The following is a 23,058-nucleotide window of genomic DNA, read 5'->3' as shown; positions in this document are numbered from 1 at the left end:
TTCCACTACATTACATCTTTGTTGTCTTGGTTGCAAACAAGAAACGTATAAACATAGACTTCAAACGAGATATGTGAAACGATATCAAGTCATTGACAACTAAAAATGGTGTTTATAATATTATTGGATCGATTTAAATAATAAAATTCTTATAATTTATTATGATTTGTATTGTATTAGTTTGATTTTATTTTTTTTAATTTAATCTAATTTAAAGACAAGTTAGCTAATTAAAATATTTGGAGTTTAAAATTATTAGATTATAATTTTTACAAACGGTAGATATATTTGCAATATTCATATTATTATGAAAACTACGAGAAGGTATGGTGGATTAGGGTATTAATATAAACCGCTACATCTTGTAGCAGTTTCTGAAGGAATGTAACAATAAAAAAATCGCAGTACTCCTATAGCGATTTTTTCACAAATGGCTAGCCTAAAAAACCGTGTAAGCCTATAGCGGTTTCTTCATATAAGAAATGCCCAAAAATAATAAGCAGGAGGCAATGGTGTAGTAGTAGATTATCATTTTCACAAATTCATAAATGGATAGTGAGGAGAGGTTTTTAGTTCTAGTGCATTGCTCTGGAAAAATTCAAAAAAGTAAAAGGCACGGCATTAAGTTTAGTGATAGAGAACCAGTGAATGTTTTTATGCGATCATCAAATATTTTGTCAGAGCTAAAAACGAGTATATTGCAAAAGGTGGGGTGTATGAAATAAAGTGGGTGAAGAAGTTGTTTTGCAAGATTTCTATTGCGGTTGTGTCAACTGGTGTGAAGTATGAAACATTTGTGATAGGGTCAAACGAAGATATGCATGTTTTGTTTCATTGTCGGCGAAATTTTCCAGAAGTGTGAATACACGAGCTGCCTGCCAAGTTGGAAGATGGCGTCGACAGTTTGGGACATCAACATTGAATCCTCAATCGACTACGGTGGGAGGTGCTTCTACCTCAATGTCTGTCGTTGCATCTGCTTGTCTGTTGGCTGATCTTTCATCTGTTGCAGTTGGGATAACTAGGTCACCCCGTATGATACCGGATATTGTAGGTGAGGGTGAACCGAATCGGGTTGAAAATGCGATGCGAGATGATGATTTGGACGAAGAACATGCTCACATCATGGGAGACAGTGATGAGGATATCCTGAGGAACCCACCTACACATCAGGGGCCATCAAGTTCCGGGATACATCAACATCCTCCACATTTCTCAACGCTGAACTTGGAAGCCATTGGCCAGCAACCGAACATAGATCCTACCTTTGGAGGGTCAAAGATTGCACGAGGGAAATCCTACTATGGAATTTCAGATTGGCCAATCTTTCCAAACTAAGGAGGAATTTGTGTTGAATGTAAAGGATTATAGCATCCATCGTGGAGTTAAGTGCAGGGTGATAGAGTCAGATCATCTCAAGTATCGTGGGAGATGCAAGGAGTTCGGTAAAGGTTGCACGTGGTTGATTCGCATCACACTTCGGCAATGAAAGAGTACTTGGGAGGTTAGAAGGTACAACAGACCTCACACTTGCTTGGCTACATCGATTTCAAGCGATCACCGACAGCTTGATTATCATGTCATTTGTGCGAGGATGTTTCTGTTGGTTAGAGCCAATGCAACGGTTACAATAAAGGTGTTGTAGGAAGCTACTGAAGCAACCTACGAATTCAGGCTTAGTTATAGGAAGGTCTTGATGGTGAAACAGAAGGCAGTAGTACAGATCTATGGAGATTGAAAAGAGTCGTATGCTGAGTTGTCCCATTGGAGCCTTGGTGTGCAGTCTACTATGGAGGAAACCGTGGCGTTATTGAAGACTTCTCTGGTGCGAGTCGGTGATCAGGTTGATGAATCTACCGTGTACTATCATCGTCTTTTCTAGAATTTCCTCCTTGCATTGAGGCATTTTAACATTGTAAGCCACTGGTCATCATCGACAGTACTCATTTGTATGGCAAGTATGGCGGTACTTTGCTTCTGACTATCGCGCAAGACGGAAACTCGAATATCTTACCATTGCTTTTGCACTTGTGGAAGGGAAAATACGAAGTCATAGGCTTTTTTCCTGACCAACCTACGACAACATGTGACTCCGCAAGAGGGTATTGTGGTAATCTCTGACAGACACAATGGCATTAAGGCTGTACTGGAGGCACCTAACAGTGGTTGGCTACCACCTCATGCATATCAAGCGTTTTGCATTCGTCAAATTGCAGCTAATTTCTCCCTCAGTTTCAAGGATCAGGATGCGAGACGGCTACTTGTGAATGCTGCTTATACAAAGACTGACGCAGAGTTTGACTATTAGTTTGATATTATGAGGATTGAAAATCCGGCCATGTGTGATTGTGCGAACAGAATGGGGTATGATAAGTGGACCCAGCACCAAGATGGCGGCAGATGGTTTGGCCACATGACAACGAATATATCCGAGTGTATTAATTCTATATTGAAGGGCACACGAAATCTACTGGTCACTGCATTGGTGAAGTCCACATACGGGGGGCTTGCAGAGCTATTTGTGATTCGAGGACAGACGACAGAGGTGCAATTGGGAACTGGGCACTAATTTTGCCAGACTTTGGCGATGGCAATAGAGTGCAACTTAAGAAATTCGAGATGCTTCATCGTCACTTTTTTTGACAAGCATCAGTCTGAGTATACTGTGGCCAAAACGACTCTTACCGATAACTTCTTACTGGGTACGTATCGAGTTTTCCTCAGGGATCTTACGTGAGACTATGGGTACTTTTAGACTCTCCATTACCCATGTTGCCATGCGATTGCATGTTATGCTCAGTCACGACTGAACTAGGCTACATATGTTCATGAAGTTTACACCATGAGTAAGGTGTTCAGCGTATACCGAATGAGGTTTTCGGCGCCTATTCCAGAGGGACTTTGGCCACCTTATGCTGGTTCGACTATCATTCCTGATCCTAACATGAGACGTGCAAGAGAACGGCGACCAAGGTATACCAGAATCCGTAATACCATGAATGAGGCCGATCCTAATATATCAAAGCGTTGTGGCCTCTGCAGACAGCCCGGGCACACTCGTAGGAGTTGCCCTCAGCGAGGCTCCACGAACGGAGGTGATACGTAGATGTCATGATGTCGTTGTTTTTGTCACAGTTTCTCTTGTTTTCATTCTGTCTTTATTCTAGTTAATGTTGTTGTTGTCGTTTTGTCTTTATTTTAGTTAATGTTGTCCTTGTGACCAAGTTTTTGTCGCTCTGTCTTTATTTTATGTGTTCATCTATGTAGTTGTCATTTTCTTGAAATGTTAATTTCATTATATTCAGATACAATATATGATGTACCAAATCTAGAAATTCATACAAACAATCAAAGCTAGGAACTCCATTAAATAGTAATACATTATAAGGTGACACATAAATAAGCAAAGCTACAAAGTCATACATATAATAAAGTTATACACCATAAGTAGATGCAACTAAACATAAATAAGCAACGCTAGATGGTCGTACAAAAAAATAGAGTCATACACAGGATGATGAAACTACATCCTAATGATGCTACTCATCATCGTCATCATCATAGGGATTGTCCCCCAAATGGACTAAGTAGATGCGAGCTTATACCACACCAAGCAGAGCGCCTCACTCTAGCACCTCTCTGAGGCTGATGTGCGGGACGATCAGTTAGCAGACCCACTCCAAATGCAGATGGATGCATCCCTCCCACAGTGAACCAAGTGTCATACGGACTGCCTGCAGGCTCATTAAGGTCGACCGCCAACTGTGGCTGGTACTCAGGCATCTGAGCCTGGCCCTCCGTCATCTGTGGCTGGTAGACCGGAATTTGAGACTGAACCTCTGATATCTGTGGCTAATACTCTGGAATTTGTGACTAAACCTCTGGCATATGCTGCTGGTACTCCAAAATCTGAGCCTGACCTCTGACATCTGATGCTGGTAATGCTGACCATCATCATCCCGTATGATCACCGCGAAGTCAGCGTAGAACTGTGAACCTCCCAGGTCATCATCAATGTCCATGGTCAAGGTAGTCGTAGCCAAGTCAGCATACATCTGGGTGTTGACATCAAGGAATACCTGAGACTCTGAGAGCTCGATGCATGAGTAAATGTGCCCCCTAAATCCCAGCCTCCATCTCTCCACCAGTAACATGATCAAACTGGTGACCATGCTCTGTGCTGGCGGGGCAATCATTATGGCTAGCAGCTGCACTCCCCGGTCCAGCACCCCGACGTCTCGCACGACTCCGACGCACACGATGGTCGCCTTGTCCTCCGCCATCACCACTAGCTTCCTGCTCCTGCATCATATCATTCAGACATTGCCACCCCTGATTAGTAGCTCGTGTACCAATGTGTCGTCGTTGCTCCACACGCCTGTTATCAGGGACATCTGACACTGGTACCCTTGCGGGCGCCTACGACGACCCTCTGTGGAAGGCATTATTTGGAATCTCCTCCACCCTAGGATCGGTAAATGCAGCATCCGGCAACAGAAACCTATGTGCTATACAGTACCACCAGTCTAGGAACTTCGCAGACTGACCTGGATCAGCCACTCTCTGGATAGTCAGGATAGAATCAACTATGTTATCCCAATGCAAATGCCATGTCTGAAAATAAGTAAGGAACCACTTATCTCCACTCCTACCATCCTTGCCATGAAGCCAGTCTATGTTCAACGCTGTGTCAGGTCCATGCTGTACGCCACCGAGCTGTGAGACCACCCTATCAACTTGATGCCACTCATTGACAGCAAAATATATCAGGCCAGTGTCCGTCCGCCATAACCGACCGTGCTCCTCAACTAGAATCTTTGGATGAACAATGGAAAGTACGTCAAGCATATCATAAGGCTCCCACACAATTTGAAAATAACAACGGAATCTAGCATTAGAACATTATATACAAACATGTCGGTGAACAAGTAATGAAACTTCAAACCACACACAAACAACTTACGTCTTGACCACCCAGCCGGTCTAATGCAAGGCAAAACTGGATAATTCTTTGCTCCTTCCCATCAGATGTGGGTACTAATTGGCCCACCTAGAGGAGAATAATATGACATGAATGTTTAATCCGGGATTTAAAAATATAATAACGTGAAACAAATAATGAAACCCTCAGTGTATCGATTGATACCTGGATGCCGACGGAAAAGAAAAGTTGTCAAATCCATGCGGCCTGAGAGTGGAGAACCGCTAGAAGATTCAAGACTGTAGTAGCTGTAGGGGGCTTGCCAAGTTTGTGACATTTCTGTTGGCCACCTGACACATGCATCAATTAGCCATGCCAACGCAGTTGAACCCCAGCTGTAAGTACCCATGTCGTCAAGCCTCGCCACAAATGGCAACCATTGAATATGTACCTGATTCACACTCTTGTCACTAAACAGCGGAGTGGATAGCAGCATCATAATGTATGCACGTGCGTATATACGTACAGTATCCTTACTCGCATAAACTGGTAGCACCGTGAACCTCCTATGGAACCATGTGAAATGGACTGTGAACTGCTTAACCTTATCCGACGGCAGCAACTCGCTAAATAACTCCTGAAACCACTCCCAAACCGGTCTGCCATCCTCCATAATCTAATCGAAGTATGTGAGGCACCCAGAAACAACCTTCCCATCGACGGACAACCCCAGTTGATATGCCACATCTTGTAGCATGATGGTGCACTCTCCGAACGGCATATGAAAAGTGTGCGTTTCAGGACGCCACCTTTCAATAATTGGGCTGACCAATGGCTCATCTAACCAGAACCAACGCGTGCTCAGCCTAGCCAAATGGTACAAATCAGCCCTCTCCAAATAAGATATGATCCTTTCATACAAAGGTATATTCTATTGTCTGCAAACGCTATAAGTACACCTACTTGGCTGCATGATGTGAGAAAAATAACCACACCCAAATTAAATTCTAATACTTAGAGAAACTACGAGTGTCTTATTTATCCAGTCTTAACTAATTTTAAATATAGTTCTCTTAACATTATTTTTAAGTCTAATTTTATTAAAATAGAGGAATAAGTGTGGTCTTTTACATAAAAATATAAAACAAATATTAATGTACTTTAGAACAAATAAAAAATCTCCAACTTTTAAATTTATAACTCCTAAATTTTAAAATTTAAGTTTATAATTTAAAGTTTAAAATTTAAAATTTAAAAATTTAATTCTTAATTTTCAAATACTAACCTACAAACCTTAAATTCTATATTTAAAATTTGAATCTTAAATCCCGAATACTAAACTATAAACCTTCTACATTTAAAATTTTAAATCCTTAATTTAAATTTCAAATATTAAGCTACAAACCTTACATTTTGTATTCTAATTCCTATACCCTAAATATACTACATTTTATGTTATAAACTTTAATACTTAAAAGAAAACAAACTTACCTCTTCATTGATGTTGCCGACAACATGAACAATGTTGTTGAGTCGATACAAGCTACCTTCATCCATTATGGTCCCACTTAAAATTGACCTCTCTAGGAATCTTAAATATCCAAATTCTCTCTAAGTCTTCTCCTCCTTTTCTCAATCTACAACTCTCTCTCTCTCTAAACAAAATTCTTTCTTGAAAGTTTTGATTTAAATTTTAAATGAAGGATCCGCTATTGAGTGAAACGGATTGATAGACGCATCTAAACCGCGACATCACCCCACAGTTTGTGCAACGCTTTATTTTCCTAGAAACTGCTAAAGCCTATCACGATTTCTTCACGTTGAGATTTCTTCAAAAACCGCTACACTACCGAAATGGCACTAAAAAGAAACAATTGTAATCTTCTCGAGGATCCACCTTTTGCTGCTTTCTCTTACTTTTCCATCGATGATCAACTGCATAAATTGAAGAAATTAAAAAAGAAAAAAAAAAGGTAAAATCTGTTCTAGAATTTATTTGCGATGAGATTGTTCCAAGGAAGAATAACTTGGTGAATGGAGCATGAATGAGGGTCGAAGTAGTTTTTGGTCTCATTTCTCTTCTTTAGAATATCGAAGTAACGATTTATGTACATTCTTGAAACCACCATATCCTCTTACGATTTTTATGGTAATATAAATGTTGCAAATGCGTCTGCAGTATTAAAAAATTGTATTCTGATAATTTTAATCTCCAAATATTTTAAATAAATAACTTGTCCCTAATTTAATTTAAACTTTGCATTATACAGATTTGGATTTTTTTTAATCTAATTTCAATTTAAATTTATTGTCATTTGTATTACATTTATATCACTTTATATTCCGTTAAAATATTAAATTATTAATTTTTTTTATAAAACCGAATTATATATAATTTAATATTTGAGTAAGATAATAATTTAAACAATTTAAAATTTGGAAAAATATAATATAAATTACAAAATTTCAAATTATAAAATTTGTATTGAATATAACTTGGTTTAAGAAAAAATAATTAATAATTAAATATTTTAAATTATAAAAGTTAAAATTTGGATGTGAATAAACTGATCTAATCCTCATAATAGTTTGAATACGATTGAATTAATAAATTCAAATTCATACAGTATAAATTGCAATCATTTGAATCAAATTGAATTAAATTAAAAAAATAAAATCATATCATCACAAATTATTTGATTTTACTTTTTAAATCGATCTGAACTATTATTTTTTTAGTTATCTAGTGGCTTGATCTCATTGTCATTGTAAGTTAGGAATGACAATAAGACTCTGTGGGATGGTCCGAGTGCGTATCCTTTTTCTGTTCTCTATTTCCGTTTAAAAAATAATGTCTTTATTTTTATCATGGCTCTTCATTTATTCGTTTTTGTGAAAAAGGAGGATATCTACCAATCCATGAATATTATCTTTTAAAAATAAATAATAATAAAAGAAATAATAAAGCATAATAATTATAAAATTAATCAATCTAATAAAATTCAACACATTCCAACACAAATTAAAATAGAGATTGAGAGAATCAGACTTGAGACGAGAAAGAAACTATGGAGAGAAAAAAAAAAGTGAAAATAAATGTTGAGAAGATGAGTTTTTCGATTGAAATAAAGGTTATCACTGTGTGTGAAAAGTCTAGAAGAGACATTAAAAATAGGATAATAGATTTCTGATACGAATTCAATATGTCATTTTGGTGAGTCTAATACAATAGGACAGAATGAGAATATTGTCGATATCAAAGGTCCCATCTCTAGAATAATTACATTATGTGAGTTTTGAGATCGCGAAAACTAAATAATCGTCTCAAGTGCAATTGAAATTACTTGAGTTGCAAGAAATACGATTTTTACTTGGAGCATAAGTAACTATGAGAAGTTCTTTAAATCTAACATCTAACTAAACTAGCTGGATTTAGTTCAGAATTAAGAATTACTTAAGGTTTGTTTGGAGGAGTTTTTATGAAAAAATAATTTTTTAAGTAATTTTTTTTAAAATATTTTTTTATAAAAGCAAAAATAATTTCATGTAAAAATATATTTTTTTAATAATTATGTTTGGATATAACAATATAAAAATATTATTTATTTATTTATTATATTAAAAATATTTTTTTTATAAGTACAAAAAAGAGCTTTTAAAAAATATAAATGGTAGCTTCTATTTTTTTATTTTTTAATACTTTTATTTTTACTACTTAAACTACTTAAACTAGTGTATGTTCTGGTACAGAGTGTACGGGATAATTAATAAAAATATATAATTTTTTTATTAAAAGAAATTAAACAAAAGATATATAATAATTATTACTATAAATATTTTACAAAGTTATAATTAAAATTAAAATTTAATTATTTTTAATGTTAAAAATATTTAAAATAATTAGTTTTTGTCTTAACTGATTTGGATTGATTGAGTGGTCATCTCACTCGTCTACCTAAGTTTGGGTAAATAACTTAAATAAGTTCTTTTGAAAAAAAAGCTTACAACATAAGGACTTTTATTAATAGCAGCTTATAAAGAAGTTATTTTGTGTTTGGATATTTAGTTATAAAAGTACTTATTTTAAAGTTGTAGCGTTTGGATAAATAACTCAAAAAATAATTTTTTTTTACAGAAGAGAATGAATATTAAAATAACAATGATAACAAATACTTTCCAATATTGAATATTGATTTTACATAACCTAATCACTAATATTGTGTATGATATGGTAGGTGAAAATAAAAAATAAATATAAAATGTATGTCAATGTATATTTTGTTGATATTTTTTATTTTTTTTACTCCTGTTAGAACTTTCTTCTCTTTTATTGAGGTCAAGAACTTGCTATAATTAACTATGAAAATAATAGCAAGCTATAAAATCACATACGAAAAAAATAAAATTAAAACTGAAATTTCATACCACAGTTAAATAAAAATTTAATAATAAAAAATAGAGTGATAAAATAATAAAAAATACTTAGAAGGAATATAAGCAGTAGGTTGTTCAAATGCAATATTGTCTGAAAAATGGTGGTGGAGGATCATCAATACTTCCATCAGATTAATCATTACGTGAAAATGATGAGGTTTGGAACATTGCGTGAGAATGATGGTGGAATTATGGTGGAAGGCCAGTGCTTCTAGCAGACCTTGCCTGAAAAATGGTGGTGAATGGTCAGTATTTTTCACAGAGTGAAAAAGGAAAGTAGATTTTTTTTGTTTTGAAATTAAATTTTTTTTTAAACAAGTGGTAGAATGACTTATCGAAAAGTAGAGAAGTCGTATATTTCTACTTTTTTTTAAAAAAAGCTGTAAATTAACTTTTTGAGAAGTTAAAAGTTTTTTCTAAAATGGTGTCAAACACCCAGATTGTGACTTTTCATAATCCAAAAGTCAAAAAAAGTAGCTTAGCTACTTCCCAAACGGCTAGCGGTTAGAGTTTCGGATTTCGCCTTGTGTATGTAACAACTCATTGGATAACGGCAGACTCTTAATAAATGGAGCTTCAATCCGCGGAGGATTAGTTCTCGACCTACCAAGTTGGAAAATACAATGAAAGAAAATAGTATTTGTCTTGAAAGTAGAACAATTCTCATTGATGATACAATACTTATGGAGATTTGCCTTTGTTGAAATTTAACTGTGACGGTTTTATTTATTGATATCATATTCATTCAGGAAGTCAACCAATATGATCAACGTTATTACCGATTAAAATTTTATATTTTATGACATGATTTTCAAGCTTCTAAATTTATAAACTTATGTCATTAAAAAAGTTATTAGATCGATTAATATTTTTTTGCAATATTACCAAAACACCGTAGTTGAGTATATTAAATTGTGTAAAAAGAAATTATAATAATTTTTGTTTTTAATATATAATTTATTCTATTGAAAAATAAATTATTATTCCTAGATTGGAATATATTTTTTTTCTATTTTTATATCATTTTATTTAATAATAATTGCCATTAAAAAAATAAATGACTACACTATTTTATAATATGATGTACAAAATAATTTTTATTTTAAAATTAATTCTGGTTGGTGAAAAAAAAATTCAAAATATTTTCTTACACAAATTTAAATTTAAATTTGAATTCAGAATTGATTAACAACTCACATTTTTTAAAATTTTAATAATAAAAACAAAATTAGTTAACTGTAAAATATTTAGTATTTAATAATTTTAATCATTTAAATTTTAATTACCAAAATTTGAGTTAAAAATTAATTATAACTTAATAATTGATAATACATACATATATATATGTATATATATATTAGTACACAAATAATAATATCTAATATATCATTTAACTTTTTAACAGAGCTAATGTATAATTTATTTAGGATTGATTTATTGTCTAAATTTTTTTTAAAAACTTTATAGTACGTGAAAATAGTGATATTATCTTTTATTATTATTTAAGAAATTATTTATAATTTTTTATTATATAATTAACTTAATTAATAACTTTTATTATTATTTTTCTACAAACAAAATCATGTTTATATTATTTGTATATTTTTTTAATACTAATAAATATATAGGTATTTGTATTATTATATTTATTGTCTTAGATAATTGGCTTAAGTTACTTATTTCGTATGTTAAATAATATAAATTATATTTTATATATTAAATTCATCAATTTATCCATATTAAGAGGAGAAAAATTATGCAATAGATCGTATGTTATAAAGATTAGTTAATTTACATATAAATTATCTTTAGAAAAATAAAAAAATAATTTATCACATATAATAATCCTTGTTATATGTAGTGTCATGTGTATATTAGGATGATCTATTTTAATTATATGAGTGATTATTATTATTCATTTTTTCAATAAGATAGTAAATAATATTTAAAATTAAAAAAAAAAGATAATTAGAATTTTTTTAGTTTAATTATAATAAAATATATTATAAGTATACTTAACTTTTATATATACTAAATATAATTATATTTAATAGTATAGTATTTATTACAGTAATAATTCAAAATATTAAGTCAAATGAGTAAGATCAACTTAGGTCTATTCTTAGGATCCTAAATTCGAATTAGGTTCATTGTCTTAAAACCCGATGCAGATAAAGTTCACGTGTCCTATTTCAAATTGGCTCGAATTGAATTTTCGTTGTTAGTTAGATATAGTAATAGATACTCGTGTGGGCACAGAAGCGGACCCCTTTTTCCGTCCTTCGCTCCCATTTAAAAAAAATATCCCCCGTTTGCTCTCCATTTTCGTCGCAAGTCCCCCTATTTAATTATCTCCTTAGCGAATGCAGATACCCACAATTATTTATGGATATTCTTTGAAAATTTTTAAAAAAATAACAAAAAAACTATAATATAATAATAATAAAATAATCAATTCAATATAATTGAACACAACTCATAATATATTCATTATAAAAACTAACATTTAAAAAAATATAAAAACATCTTCCAACATAATAACATAATATAATATTTTAGAATGAGATTGAGCGACATAATGACGAACTTAAGAGGCAGAGAAAGTGAGTTAGAGGAAAAGTAGATAAAAAATCAAGGCTAAGGATGAGTTTAGAAAAAAAGAGTTTAAATTGGAGATAAAAATTAGGATTATCAAATTAAAAAAAAAAAAAAAAATATATATATATATATATATATATATATATATATATATATATATATATATATAAAAGGATAAATCAGTAATTTATATTTATGTGGATTGAACGAGTCCCTTGAAGAGGGTACCTATGTCCTCATCCCAGTCTATTTCACGTGGACAGGTCTTCACCTGTAAAAATTTTATCGATCCCATTTAGTCCCCGATTGGCTAGTCTTTTTTATCATTCTAATTGCTAGTATTTGTTGGTTCGTGGCGTGAAACTACTCTAGCCACTTAGTTAATTCCTAAATAACCAAAGTTAAAGTTATATCATTCTCATAAAATAGTAACACCCTTAAAAACTATTAATCAAAATATATAAAAAAATATAAAACAAAATTATAGAAAATTTTGGCAAAATAAAAAAATTACAAAGATACAAAAAAAAAAAGAGAAAAAAAAAGTATAAAATACATTCTAATATATATATATATAATTTAAATTAAATTCATTTATTTCATTTTCTTATTAATTATTTATTAAATAATTTAATATTTATTTTAGTCAAATCAAATAATTAGTATAATTAATTATTTATATTTAATGTTATTTATTTAGTAGTATAACTGAAACATATTAAAATATTAAGAATAAAACTAAAACTAAATATTAAGGATAAAATTAAAAAAAATTTATATTTACTATTTTATAATTTTTTAAATAAAAATAGGAAATAATATATTTATAAATAAATAAAAATTATTATTAAAAATTGAATATTCAAATAAAACAAAAATAAATTATAACTTGTAAAAACAATTTATAAGATTTGTTACACAAATATTAAAATGTATGAACCGTCGTGATGTCACTAACACAAATACAAATCATACAATATAAACAAATGTATAAAAGTAAAAATAAAAATTTCAAACTCAATCAATGTAACAATAAATAAAAATTTTGTTATTTATCTACTAAATGCGATAGTAAATACTGGACAAAATAAAATCATATTTTTATAAATATATTTACACATAACTAAAAAATTAAAAATAAGCACACTAAATAATATAGAGCATCAATGATAAAATATAACCTAAAAAAGTTACTTAAATTCAAAAAGAACATGCATGTGATGAATTATAATAACTTTATAAATGAGGAATAAAAATAAAATAAAAAATTAAAAATAAAATAAAGAGAACAATTAAAAGAAGTAAAAGAAGGTAAAATAAATAATGTGTGAAATAAATAAAAAATGTATTGTAATAGAAGATTAATATAATCAATGAATATAACAGATAAAGGAGAAAAATTAAAATAAGATCTCATTAAACAAATTTTAGGAAAAATTTTTTTGAAGAAAAACCTATTAATCAACTTTTATAAAAATATTATAACAAATTTAAAACGTCTTTAAAAAATAATTCTATTAATCAAAATACATAAAAAAAATAATCTATTCTATTATATAAAAATCGGATTTTTGCACTTAATGATGAAACTGATGTGCATGCTTTTGAGGTGTTTCCTGATTTATTTTATTTAATTCATTAAAGTAAATCAATTATAATTAATTAATTATATCAATTAATTAATTTAATTAGACATTCAAATCTCACCATTTATTATAATTTATATGAATTGACTAATTATAATTAATTACATCAATTAATTAATTTGGTTAATTATATTAATTGTTTTATTTGATTGGAGTAAATATCAAATTATTTAATAAATAATAAATATGATAATGAAATATATGAATTAATTTAATTAGTTTATTTTTCTCAATACCATCTATTTATATAAGATCAAATGTTTTATACTCATTTGCTCTCTTTTTTTTCTCTCTCTCCCTCCCTCCCTCCATTCCTCTCTCTCTCATGTTTAGGGTACAAATTTTGTATTTTATTTAATTTTTATTTCTTTTATCTTTATTTATATATTTTATTTTTTATATTTTTTTATATTTTTATATTTTAATTGCTTATTATTAGGCACATACTTTTTTTACTTTTAGCTTATGATTAACAAAAAAGATGTGTCATCTTTACGTTGTTTTTAAATAATCTTACTATAATTTTGTTTTGTAATATTCTATTATGTCATGTGTACTTCAATTCATATATATATATATATATATATATATATATATATATATATATATATATAGTCTTTTTTTTGTGATTAACAATTAATATATACATTGTTCGTGTATATGGTTTATATGTTAATATTTTTATTGATTCTCTTTATTATTATTTTTTTTGTGTGTGTCTTTTGTTAAGAACCACAACTAATCAACCGGTTAATTAAGTAATTAATATTGTCCAAATTAGGCTTCAAAAAGTTAGAGAGAGGATTTGAGGATTTAAAGGTGATTTTCAGACTCAGTGGGTCTTTCTGAGTCAGAAAATGTGCTTTCTGCGAAAAATCATGAAAAATCACAAACCGACAGTTGAACCGGTTGAACCGGTTCAAGTCTTCCCGGTACCGCATGAGAAAAAGTGAAAACCCGCGAAAACCTTAGAAAAATGTTAGAAATAGAAAACTGGGTGTTAATTTTAAAGGTTTGGCCCGAAGTTGGGCCAAACGGGCTAAAAATGCTAATGGGTTGGATCGGGCCCAAGTTGGGCCCAAGCCCAACATATAAAAGGCTCATTAAATGAACCAAATCAGCCACAACACTAAACAAACACACTCATACATGCTGAAAAGAGAAGAAGAGAGAAACCCTTTTGGTTACTATTCATCATCTTCTTCCAAAGCTCATATCTTGAGCTAGAGATCTCCGATTGCCACACCGTTTGTGGCTACGCGTTTCTCGTGGAGAGCTCTACAAGACCCACCCAAGAAACCCTCAAGATAATCATGAAATCTTCTCAGTTTCTCTCCTCAAAATTCGGGTTTATAAGGTTTTTGATTAAATGAGTTTTTATGATTCTTCGTGTTTAGGTTTGCTCTAATCCTTGCTTAGCCTTGGATTCTTGCTAGTAAATCTGTGGGAGAAGGTAAGAGCCACTAAAACCTTATGAAATTATGTTTAACTAGAACCCTAGGTTGATTTGAGGTGATTTGTATGCATATAGTTTGATTATTGTGGCTTTGGGAGCTCTTGGAACTTATTTGTGCTTATTGGAGTGGATTCGAAAGTTTGGAATTTGGTTGAAAGCTAATTTGTGATCAATTTGAGTTTTGGTGCATAAAGAGAATCGGCCAAGGTATGGTTTCGGTTTTCTCTATGTAGTATATAATATTCATGGATGATGAGCGGATAATTTATACGCTTTTTGACATTGTTTTTAGTATGTTTTTAGTAGAATCTAGTTATTTTAGGGATATTTTCATTAGTTTTTATGTTAAATTCACATTTCTGGACTTTACTATGAGTTTATGTGTTTTTCTGTGATTTCAGGTATTTTCTGGCTGAAATTGAGGGACTTGAGCAAAAATCAGATTCAGAGGTTGAAGAAGGACTGCTGATGCTGTTGGATTCTGACCTCCCTGCACTCAAAGTAGATTTTCTGGAGCTACAGAACTCAAAATGGCACGCTTCTAATTGCGTTGGAAAGTAGACATCCAGGGCTTTCCATCAATATATAATAGTCCATACTTTGACCGAGTTTAAACGATGCAAAAGGGCATTGAACGTCAGTTCTATGCTGCAGTCTGGAGTTAAACGCCAGAAACACGTCACGAACCAGAGTTGAACACCAGAAACACGTTACAACCTGGCGTTCAACTCCAAAAAGAGCCTCTGCACGTGTAACATTCAAGCTCAGCCTAAGCACACACCAAGTGGGCCCCGGAAGTGGATTTATGCATCAATTACTTACTTCTGTAAACCCTAGTAACTAGTTTAGTATAAATAGGACTTTTTACTATTGTATTAGACATCTTTTGATCATTTTTAGATCTCTAGACCTCCATGGGAGGCTGGCCACTCGGCCATGCTTACCCTATGTTCACTTATGTATTTTCAACGGTAGAGTTTCTACACTCCATAGATTAAGGTGTGGAGCTCTGCTGTTCCTCATGAATTAATGCAAAGTACCACTGTTTTTCTATTCAATTCAACTTATTCCGCTTCTAAGATATTCATTCGCACTTCAACATGAATGTGATGAACGTGACAATCATCATCATTCCCCCACGAACGCGTGCCTGACAACCACTTCCGTTCTACCTTCAATTGAATGAGTATCTCTTAGATCTCTTAATCAGAATCTTCGTGGTGTAAGCTAGATTGATGGCGGCATTTATGAGAATCTGGAAAGTCTAAACCTTGTCTGTGGTATTCCGAGTAGGATTCTGGGATTGAATGACTGTGACAAACTTCAAACTCGCGAGTGCTGGGCGTAGTGACAGACGCAAAAGGAGGGTGAATCCTATTCCAGTATGATCGAGAACCTCAGATGATTAGCCATGCTGTGACAGAGCATTTGGACCATTTTCACAAGAGGATAGGATGCAGCCATTGACCACGGTGATGTCTCCAGACGATTAGCCATGCAGTGACAGCGCATCGGACCATTTTCCAAAGAGGATGAAAAGTAGCCATTGACAATGGTGATGTCCTTACATAAAGCCAGCCATGGAAAGGAGTAAGACTGATTGGATGATGACAGCAGGAAAGCAGAGGTTCAGAGGAACGAACGCATCTCCATACACTTATCTGAAATTCTCACCACTGATATACATAAGTATTTCTCCTTTTATTTTCTGTTTAATTACTATAGATTTCGAAAACTCCAAAATCAATTATTATCCGCTTGACTGAGATCTACAAGATGACTATAGCTTGCTTCATACCAACAATCTCCGTGGGATCGACCCTTACTCACGTAAGGTTTTATTACTTGGACGACTCAGTGCACTTGCTGGTTAGTTGTATTGAAGTTGTGAATGAAAAACGATTTTATTAAGACGTGCGTACAGAGTTTTTGGCGCCGTTGCCTGAGATCACAATTTCGTGCACCAAGTTTTTGGCGCCGTTGCCGGGGATTGTTCGAGTTTGGACAACTGACGGTTCATCGTGTTGCTCAGATTAGGTAATTTTCTTTTTGTTTTATTTTCAAAAAAAAAATTTCAAAAAATTTCTCCTTTGTTTTCGAAAATTTTTTTTTTAAAATAAATGTTTTCAAAAATATATTTTTCTTCAGAATTTTTAAGAATGAATTCTAGTGTTTCTTGATGATTTGTTGAATCCTGGCTGGCTGTAAGCCATGTTTAATCTTTTGGACTGGGGTTTCAACTTATCATCACAAGAGCTTGTTGATCTTCACACACTTAGTTGCTCTATACATGGAAAGTATCAATACATGCTAAAGCTTGACTGGCTATTAAGCCATGTCTAACCCTCAGATTGGAGCTTTAGAATAATAGTACGATTCCTGGAATTCATATTAAAAATTTTGGAATCCTTATTTTTCTTTTTCTCACATTAATTTTCGAAAAATACCAAAAAAATCATGAAATCATAAAAATCAAAAAAATATTTTGTGTTGTTTGTTTGAGTCTTGAGTCAATTTTTAATTTGGTATCAATTGCATTTTTTTCTAAAATTTTATGCATTTTTCGAAAATTCATGCATTCATAATGTTCTTCATGATCTTCAAGTTGTTCTTGGTAAGTCTTCTTGTTTGATCTTGATGTTTTCTTGTTTTGTGTCTTTTCTTGTTTTTCATATGCATTTTTGCATTCATAGTGTCTGAACATGAAAGATTTCTAAGTTTGGTGTCTTGCATGTTTTCTTTGCATTGAAAATTTTTCAAAAATATGTTCTTGATGTTCATCATGATCTTCAAAGTGTTCTTGATGTTCATCTTGACATTCATAGCATTCTTGCATGCATTCATTGTTTTGATCCATAACTTTCATGCATTGCATCATTTTCATGTTTTTCTCCCTCATCATTAAAAATTCAAAAATAAAAAAAATGTCTTCTCCTTTTTCTTCTCATAAATTCGAAAATTTGAGTTGACTTTTTCAAAAATTTTTAAAAATCTAGTTGTTTTTATGAGTCAAATCAAATTTTCAATTTAAAAATCTTATCTTTTTCAAAAATCACATCTTTTTTATTTTTCTTAGTTATTTTCAAAAATTTTAAAAATATTTTTCAAAAATCTTTTTCTTATCTTTATTACATAATTTTCGAAAATAACATCATCAATTAATGTTTTGATTCAAAAATTTCAAGTTTGTTACTTGCTTGTTAAGAAAGATTCAAACTTTAAGTTCTAGAATCATATCTTGTGATTTCTTGTGAATCAAGTCATTAATTGTGATTTTAAAAATCACATCTTTTTCAAAACTAATTTCAATCATATCTTTTCAAAAATATCTTCTTATCTTATCTTTTTCAAAAATTTGATTTTAAAATATCTTTTCTAACTTCTTATCTTCTTATCTTTTCAAAAATTGATTTTCAAAATTTGTTTCAACTAACTAACTAACTTTTTGTTTGTTTCTTATCTTTTTCAAAACTACTTAACTAACTCTCTCTCTCTCTCTAATTTTCGAAAATATCTCCCTCTTTTTCAAAAATTCTTTTTAATTAACCAATTATTTTAATTTTTGATTTTCGAAAATTACTAACATTTTTCAAAAATAATTTTCGAAAATCACTAAATCTTTTTCAAAAATAATTTTCGAAAATTCTCTCTCTCTCATCTCCTTCTATTTATTTATTTATTTACTAACATCTCTTCCTCACTCACTAAAAATCCGAACTCTCTCCCTCTCTCTGAGTTCAGATTTTCTCTTCTTCTTTTCTTCTACTCACATAAGGGAACATCTATACTTGGGTAAAAAGGATCCATATTATTATTATTTTTCTGTTCCCTCTTTTTCATATGAGCAGGAGCAAAGACAAGAATATTCTTGTTGAAGCAGATCCAGAACCTGAAAGGACTCTGAAGAGGAAACTAAGAGAAGCTAAATTACAACAACCCAGCAAGCACCTTTCAGAAATTTTCGAAAAGGAAGAGGAGATGGCAGCCGAAAATAATAATAATGCAAGGAGGATACTTGGTGACTAATTTACATGGAAGAAGCATCTCCATCCCCACCATTGGAGCAAACAATTTTGAGCTGAAACCTCAATTAGTTTCTCTGATGCAGCAGAACTGCAAGTTCCATGGACTTCCATCTGAAGATCCTTTTCAGTTCTTAACTGAATTTTTGCAGATCTATGATACTGTTAAGACTAATAGAGTAGATCCTGAAGTCTACAGGCTCATACTTTTCCCTTTTGCTGTAAGAGACAGAGCTAGAGTATGGTTGGACTCTCAACCCAAAGATAGCCTGAACTCTTGGGATAAGCTGGTCACGACTTTCTTAGCCAAGTTCTTTCCTCCTGAAAAGCTTAGTAAGCTTAGAGTGGATGTTCAAACCTTCAGACAGAAAGAAGGTGAATCCCTCTATGAAGCTTGGGAGAGATACAAGCAACTGACCAAAAAGTGTCCTTCTGACATGCTTTCAGAATGGACCATCCTGGATATATTCTATGATGGTCTGTCTGAGTTATCTAAGATGTCATTGGATACTTCTGCAGGTGGATCCATTCACCTAAAGAAAACGCCTACAGAAGCTCAAGAACTTATTGACATGGTTGCTAATAACCAGTTTATGTACACTTCTGAGAGGAATCCTGTGAGTAATGGGATGCCTCAGAAGAAGGGAGTTCTTGAAATTGATACTCTGAATGGCATATTGGCTCAGAATAAAATATTGACTCAGCAAGTCAATATGATTTCTCAGAGTCTGAATGGAATGCAAGTTGCATCCAACAGTACTCAAGAGGCATCTTCTGAAGAAGAAGCTTATGATCCTGAGAACCATGCAATAGCAGAGGTAAATTATATGGGTGAACCTTATGGAAACACCTATAATCCCTCATAGAGAAATCACCCAAATCTCTCATGGAAGGATCAACAAAAGCCTCAACAAGGCTTTAATAATGGTGGAAGAAATAGGTTTAACAATAGTAAACCTTTTCCATCATCCACTCAGCAACAGACAGAGAACTCTGAACAAAATATTTCTAATTTAGCAAACTTAGTCTCTGATCTATCTAAGGCCACTGTGAGTTTCATGAATGAAACAAGGTCCTCCATTAGAAATTTGGAGGCACAAGTGGGCCAGCTGAGTAAAAGAGTCACTGAAATCCCTCCTAGTACTCTCCCAAGCAATACAGAAGAAAATCCAAAAGGAGAGTGCAAGGCCATTGAAATGACCATCATGGCCGAAACCACAAAAGAGGAGGAGGACGTGAATCCCAAGGAGGAAGACCTCCTGGGACGTCCAGTGATCAATAAGGAGTTTCCCTCTGAGGAACCAAAGGAATCTGAGACTCAACTAGAGACCATAGAGATTCCATTAAACCTCCTTATGCCATTCATGAGCTCTGATGAGTATTCCTCTTCTGAAGAGAATGAGGATGTTACTAAGGAGTAAGTTACCAAGGTAGAGGAATGAGGATGGCATTTACCTTTACTAATTCGTGAGGTTGGCATTTAACTTGCCCATGATGCAAGGAGATGCATGTCCCTACACTAGAAGGGTCAACTTTAATCAAAGGTTGGACCAAGTCCTCATGGACATATGTGTGGAAGGAGCTCAATGGAAGATTGACTCCAAAGGCAAGCCGGTTCAACTAAGAAGACTGGACCTCAAGCCTATGGCTAGAGGATAGTTGGAGTTCATCCAACGCTCCATCATCCCCACTAGCAACCAATCTGAAGTTACTGTGGATCGGGCCATCATGATTCATAGCATCATGACTGGAAAGGAAGTAGAAGTTCATGAAGTCATCTCTCTTGAACTCTACAAAATAGCCGAAAAGTCCTCCCCCAAGGCAAGGCTAGCTTTCCCTCATCTTATTTGCCATCTATGTTACTCAGCTGGAGCTTTCATAGAAGGAGATATTCCCATTGAGGAAGAGAAGCCCATCACTAAGAAAAGGATGGAGCAAGCAAGAGAGCCCATTCATGGATCTCAATAGACGCATGAAGTTCATCACCATGAGATCCCGGAGATGTCTCAAATGCATCTTCCTCCACAAAACTATTGGGAGCAAATCAACACCTCCCTAGGAGAATTAAGTTCCAACATGGGACAACTAAGGGTGGAACATCAAGAGCACTCCATCATCCTTCATGAAATTAGAGAAGATCAAAAACCAATGAGGGAGGAGCAACAAAGACAAGGAAGAGACATAGAAGAGCTCAAGGACATCATTGGTTCCTCAAGAAGGAAACGCCACCATCACTAAGGTGGACTCATTCCTTGTTCTTACATTCTCTGTTTTTCGTTTTCTCTATGTTAAGTGCTTATCTATGTTTGTGTCTTATTACATGATCATTAGTAGTTAGTAACTTTGTCTTAAAGTTATGAATGTCCTATGAATCCATCACCTCTCTTAAATGAAAAATGTTTTAATTCAAAAGAACAAGAAGTACATGAGTTTCGAATTTATCCTTGAACTTAGTTTAATTATGTTGATGTGGTGACAATGCTTCTTGTTTTCTGAATGAATGCCTGAACAGTGCATATGTCTTTTGAAGTTGTTGTTTAAGAATGTTAAATATGTTGGCTCTTGAAAGAATGATGACAAGGAGACATGTTATTTGATAATCTAAAAAATCATAAAAATGATTCTTGAAGCAAGAAAAAGCAGCAAAGAACAAAGCTTGTAGAAAAAAAATGGCGAAAAAAAATTATAAAAAGAGAAAAAGCAAGCAGAAAAAGCCAAAAGCTCTTAAAACCAAGAGGCAAGAGCAAAAAGCCAACAACCGTTAAAACCAAAAGGCAAGGATAAATAAAAAGGATCCCAAGGCTTTGAGCATCAGTGGATAGGAGGGCCTAAAGGAATAAAATCCTGGCCTAAGCGGCTAAACCAAGCTGTCCCTAACCATGTGCTTGTGGCGTGAAGGTGTCAAGTGAAAACTTGAGACTGAGCGGTTAAAGTCAAGGTCCAAAGCAAAAGAAGAGTGTGCTTAAGAACCTTGGACACCTCTAATTGGGGACTTTAGCAAAGCTGAGTCACAATCTGAAAAGGTTCACCCAATTATGTGTCTGTGGCATTTATGTATCCGGTGGTAATACTGGAAAACAAAGTGCTTAGGGCCACGGCCAAGACTCATAAAGTAGCTTTGTTCAAGAATCACCATACTGAACTAGGAGAATCAATAACACTATCTGAACTCTGAGTTTCTATAGATGCCAATCATTCTGAACCTCAATGGATAAAGTGAGATGCCAAAACTATTCAAGAGGCAAAAAGCTACAATCCCACTCATCTGATTGGAGCTATGTTTCATTGATAGTTTGGAATTTATAGTATATTCTCTTCTTTTTATCCTATTTGATTTTCAGTTGCTTGGGGACAAGCAACAATTTAAGTTTGGTGTTGTGATGAGCGGATAATTTATACGCTTTTTGGCATTGTTTTTAGTATGTTTTTAGTAGAATCTAGTTACTTTTAGGGATGTTTTCATTAGTTTTTATGTTAAATTCACATTTCTGGACTTTAATATGAGTTTGTGTGTTTTTCTGTGATTTCAGGTATTTTCTGGCTGAAATTGAGGGACTTGAGCAAAAATCAGATTCAGAGGTTGAAGAAGGACTGCTGATGCTGTTGGATTCTGACCTCCCTGCACTCAAAGTAGATTTTATGGAGCTACAGAACTCAAAATGGAGCGCTTCGAATTGCGTTGGAAAGTAGACATCCAGGGCTTTCCATCAATATATAATAGTCCATACTTTGACCGAGTTTAAATGACGCAAAAGGGTGTTGAACGCCAGTTCTACGCTGCAGTCTGGAGTTAAACGCCAGAAACACGTCACGAACCAGAGTTGAATGCCAGAAACACGTTACAACCTGGCGTTCAACTCCAGAAAGAGCCTCTGCACGTGTAACATTCAAGCTCAGCCCAAGCACACACCAAGTGGGCCCCGGAAGTGGATTTATGCATCAATTACTTACTTCTGTAAACCCTAGTAACTAGTTTAGTAT

At 33.0% G+C, this 23,058-nt stretch overlaps 1 protein-coding gene and 1 non-coding gene across 2 annotated transcripts; both read right to left on the bottom strand.

Annotated features, from left to right (window-relative positions):
- Positions 1–4,419: 4,419 nt before the first annotated feature.
- Positions 4,420–5,594, bottom strand: LOC112785358 (serine/threonine-protein phosphatase 7 long form homolog). The gene is made up of 3 exons (XM_025828829.1): positions 5,147–5,594; positions 4,964–5,037; positions 4,420–4,857 (listed from the first exon to the last, which is right to left on the bottom strand). The coding sequence occupies exons 1-3, from the start codon at positions 5,592–5,594 to the stop codon at positions 4,420–4,422; spliced, it is 960 nt and encodes a 319-aa protein (XP_025684614.1).
- Positions 5,595–19,412: 13,818 nt separating this feature from the next.
- LOC112787303 (small nucleolar RNA R71) lies at positions 19,413–19,520 on the bottom strand. The gene has a single exon (XR_003194723.1). It is a non-coding gene; the product is annotated as a small nucleolar RNA R71 (small nucleolar RNA).
- Between the last annotated feature and the right edge of the window lie 3,538 nt (positions 19,521–23,058).

The sequence above is a fragment of the Arachis hypogaea genome, chromosome 20, assembly GCF_003086295.3.
Source record: "Arachis hypogaea cultivar Tifrunner chromosome 20, arahy.Tifrunner.gnm2.J5K5, whole genome shotgun sequence".
NCBI lineage: Eukaryota > Viridiplantae > Streptophyta > Magnoliopsida > Fabales > Fabaceae > Arachis > Arachis hypogaea.
This window is presented reverse-complemented; position numbering and strand designations above follow the sequence as displayed.

Coding starts and splice junctions, on each gene's coding strand:
- LOC112785358 (XM_025828829.1), bottom strand. CDS start 5,594: ATGGAGGATGGCAGACCGGTTTGGGAGTGGTTTCAGGAGTTATTTAGC. Junction 5,038..5,146: donor TCTTTTCCGTCGGCATCCAG/GTATCAATCGAT, acceptor TGGGCCAATTAG/TACCCACATCTGATGGGAAG. Junction 4,858..4,963: donor ACCGGCTGGGTGGTCAAGAC/GTAAGTTGTTTG, acceptor ATTGTGTGGGAG/CCTTATGATATGCTTGACGT.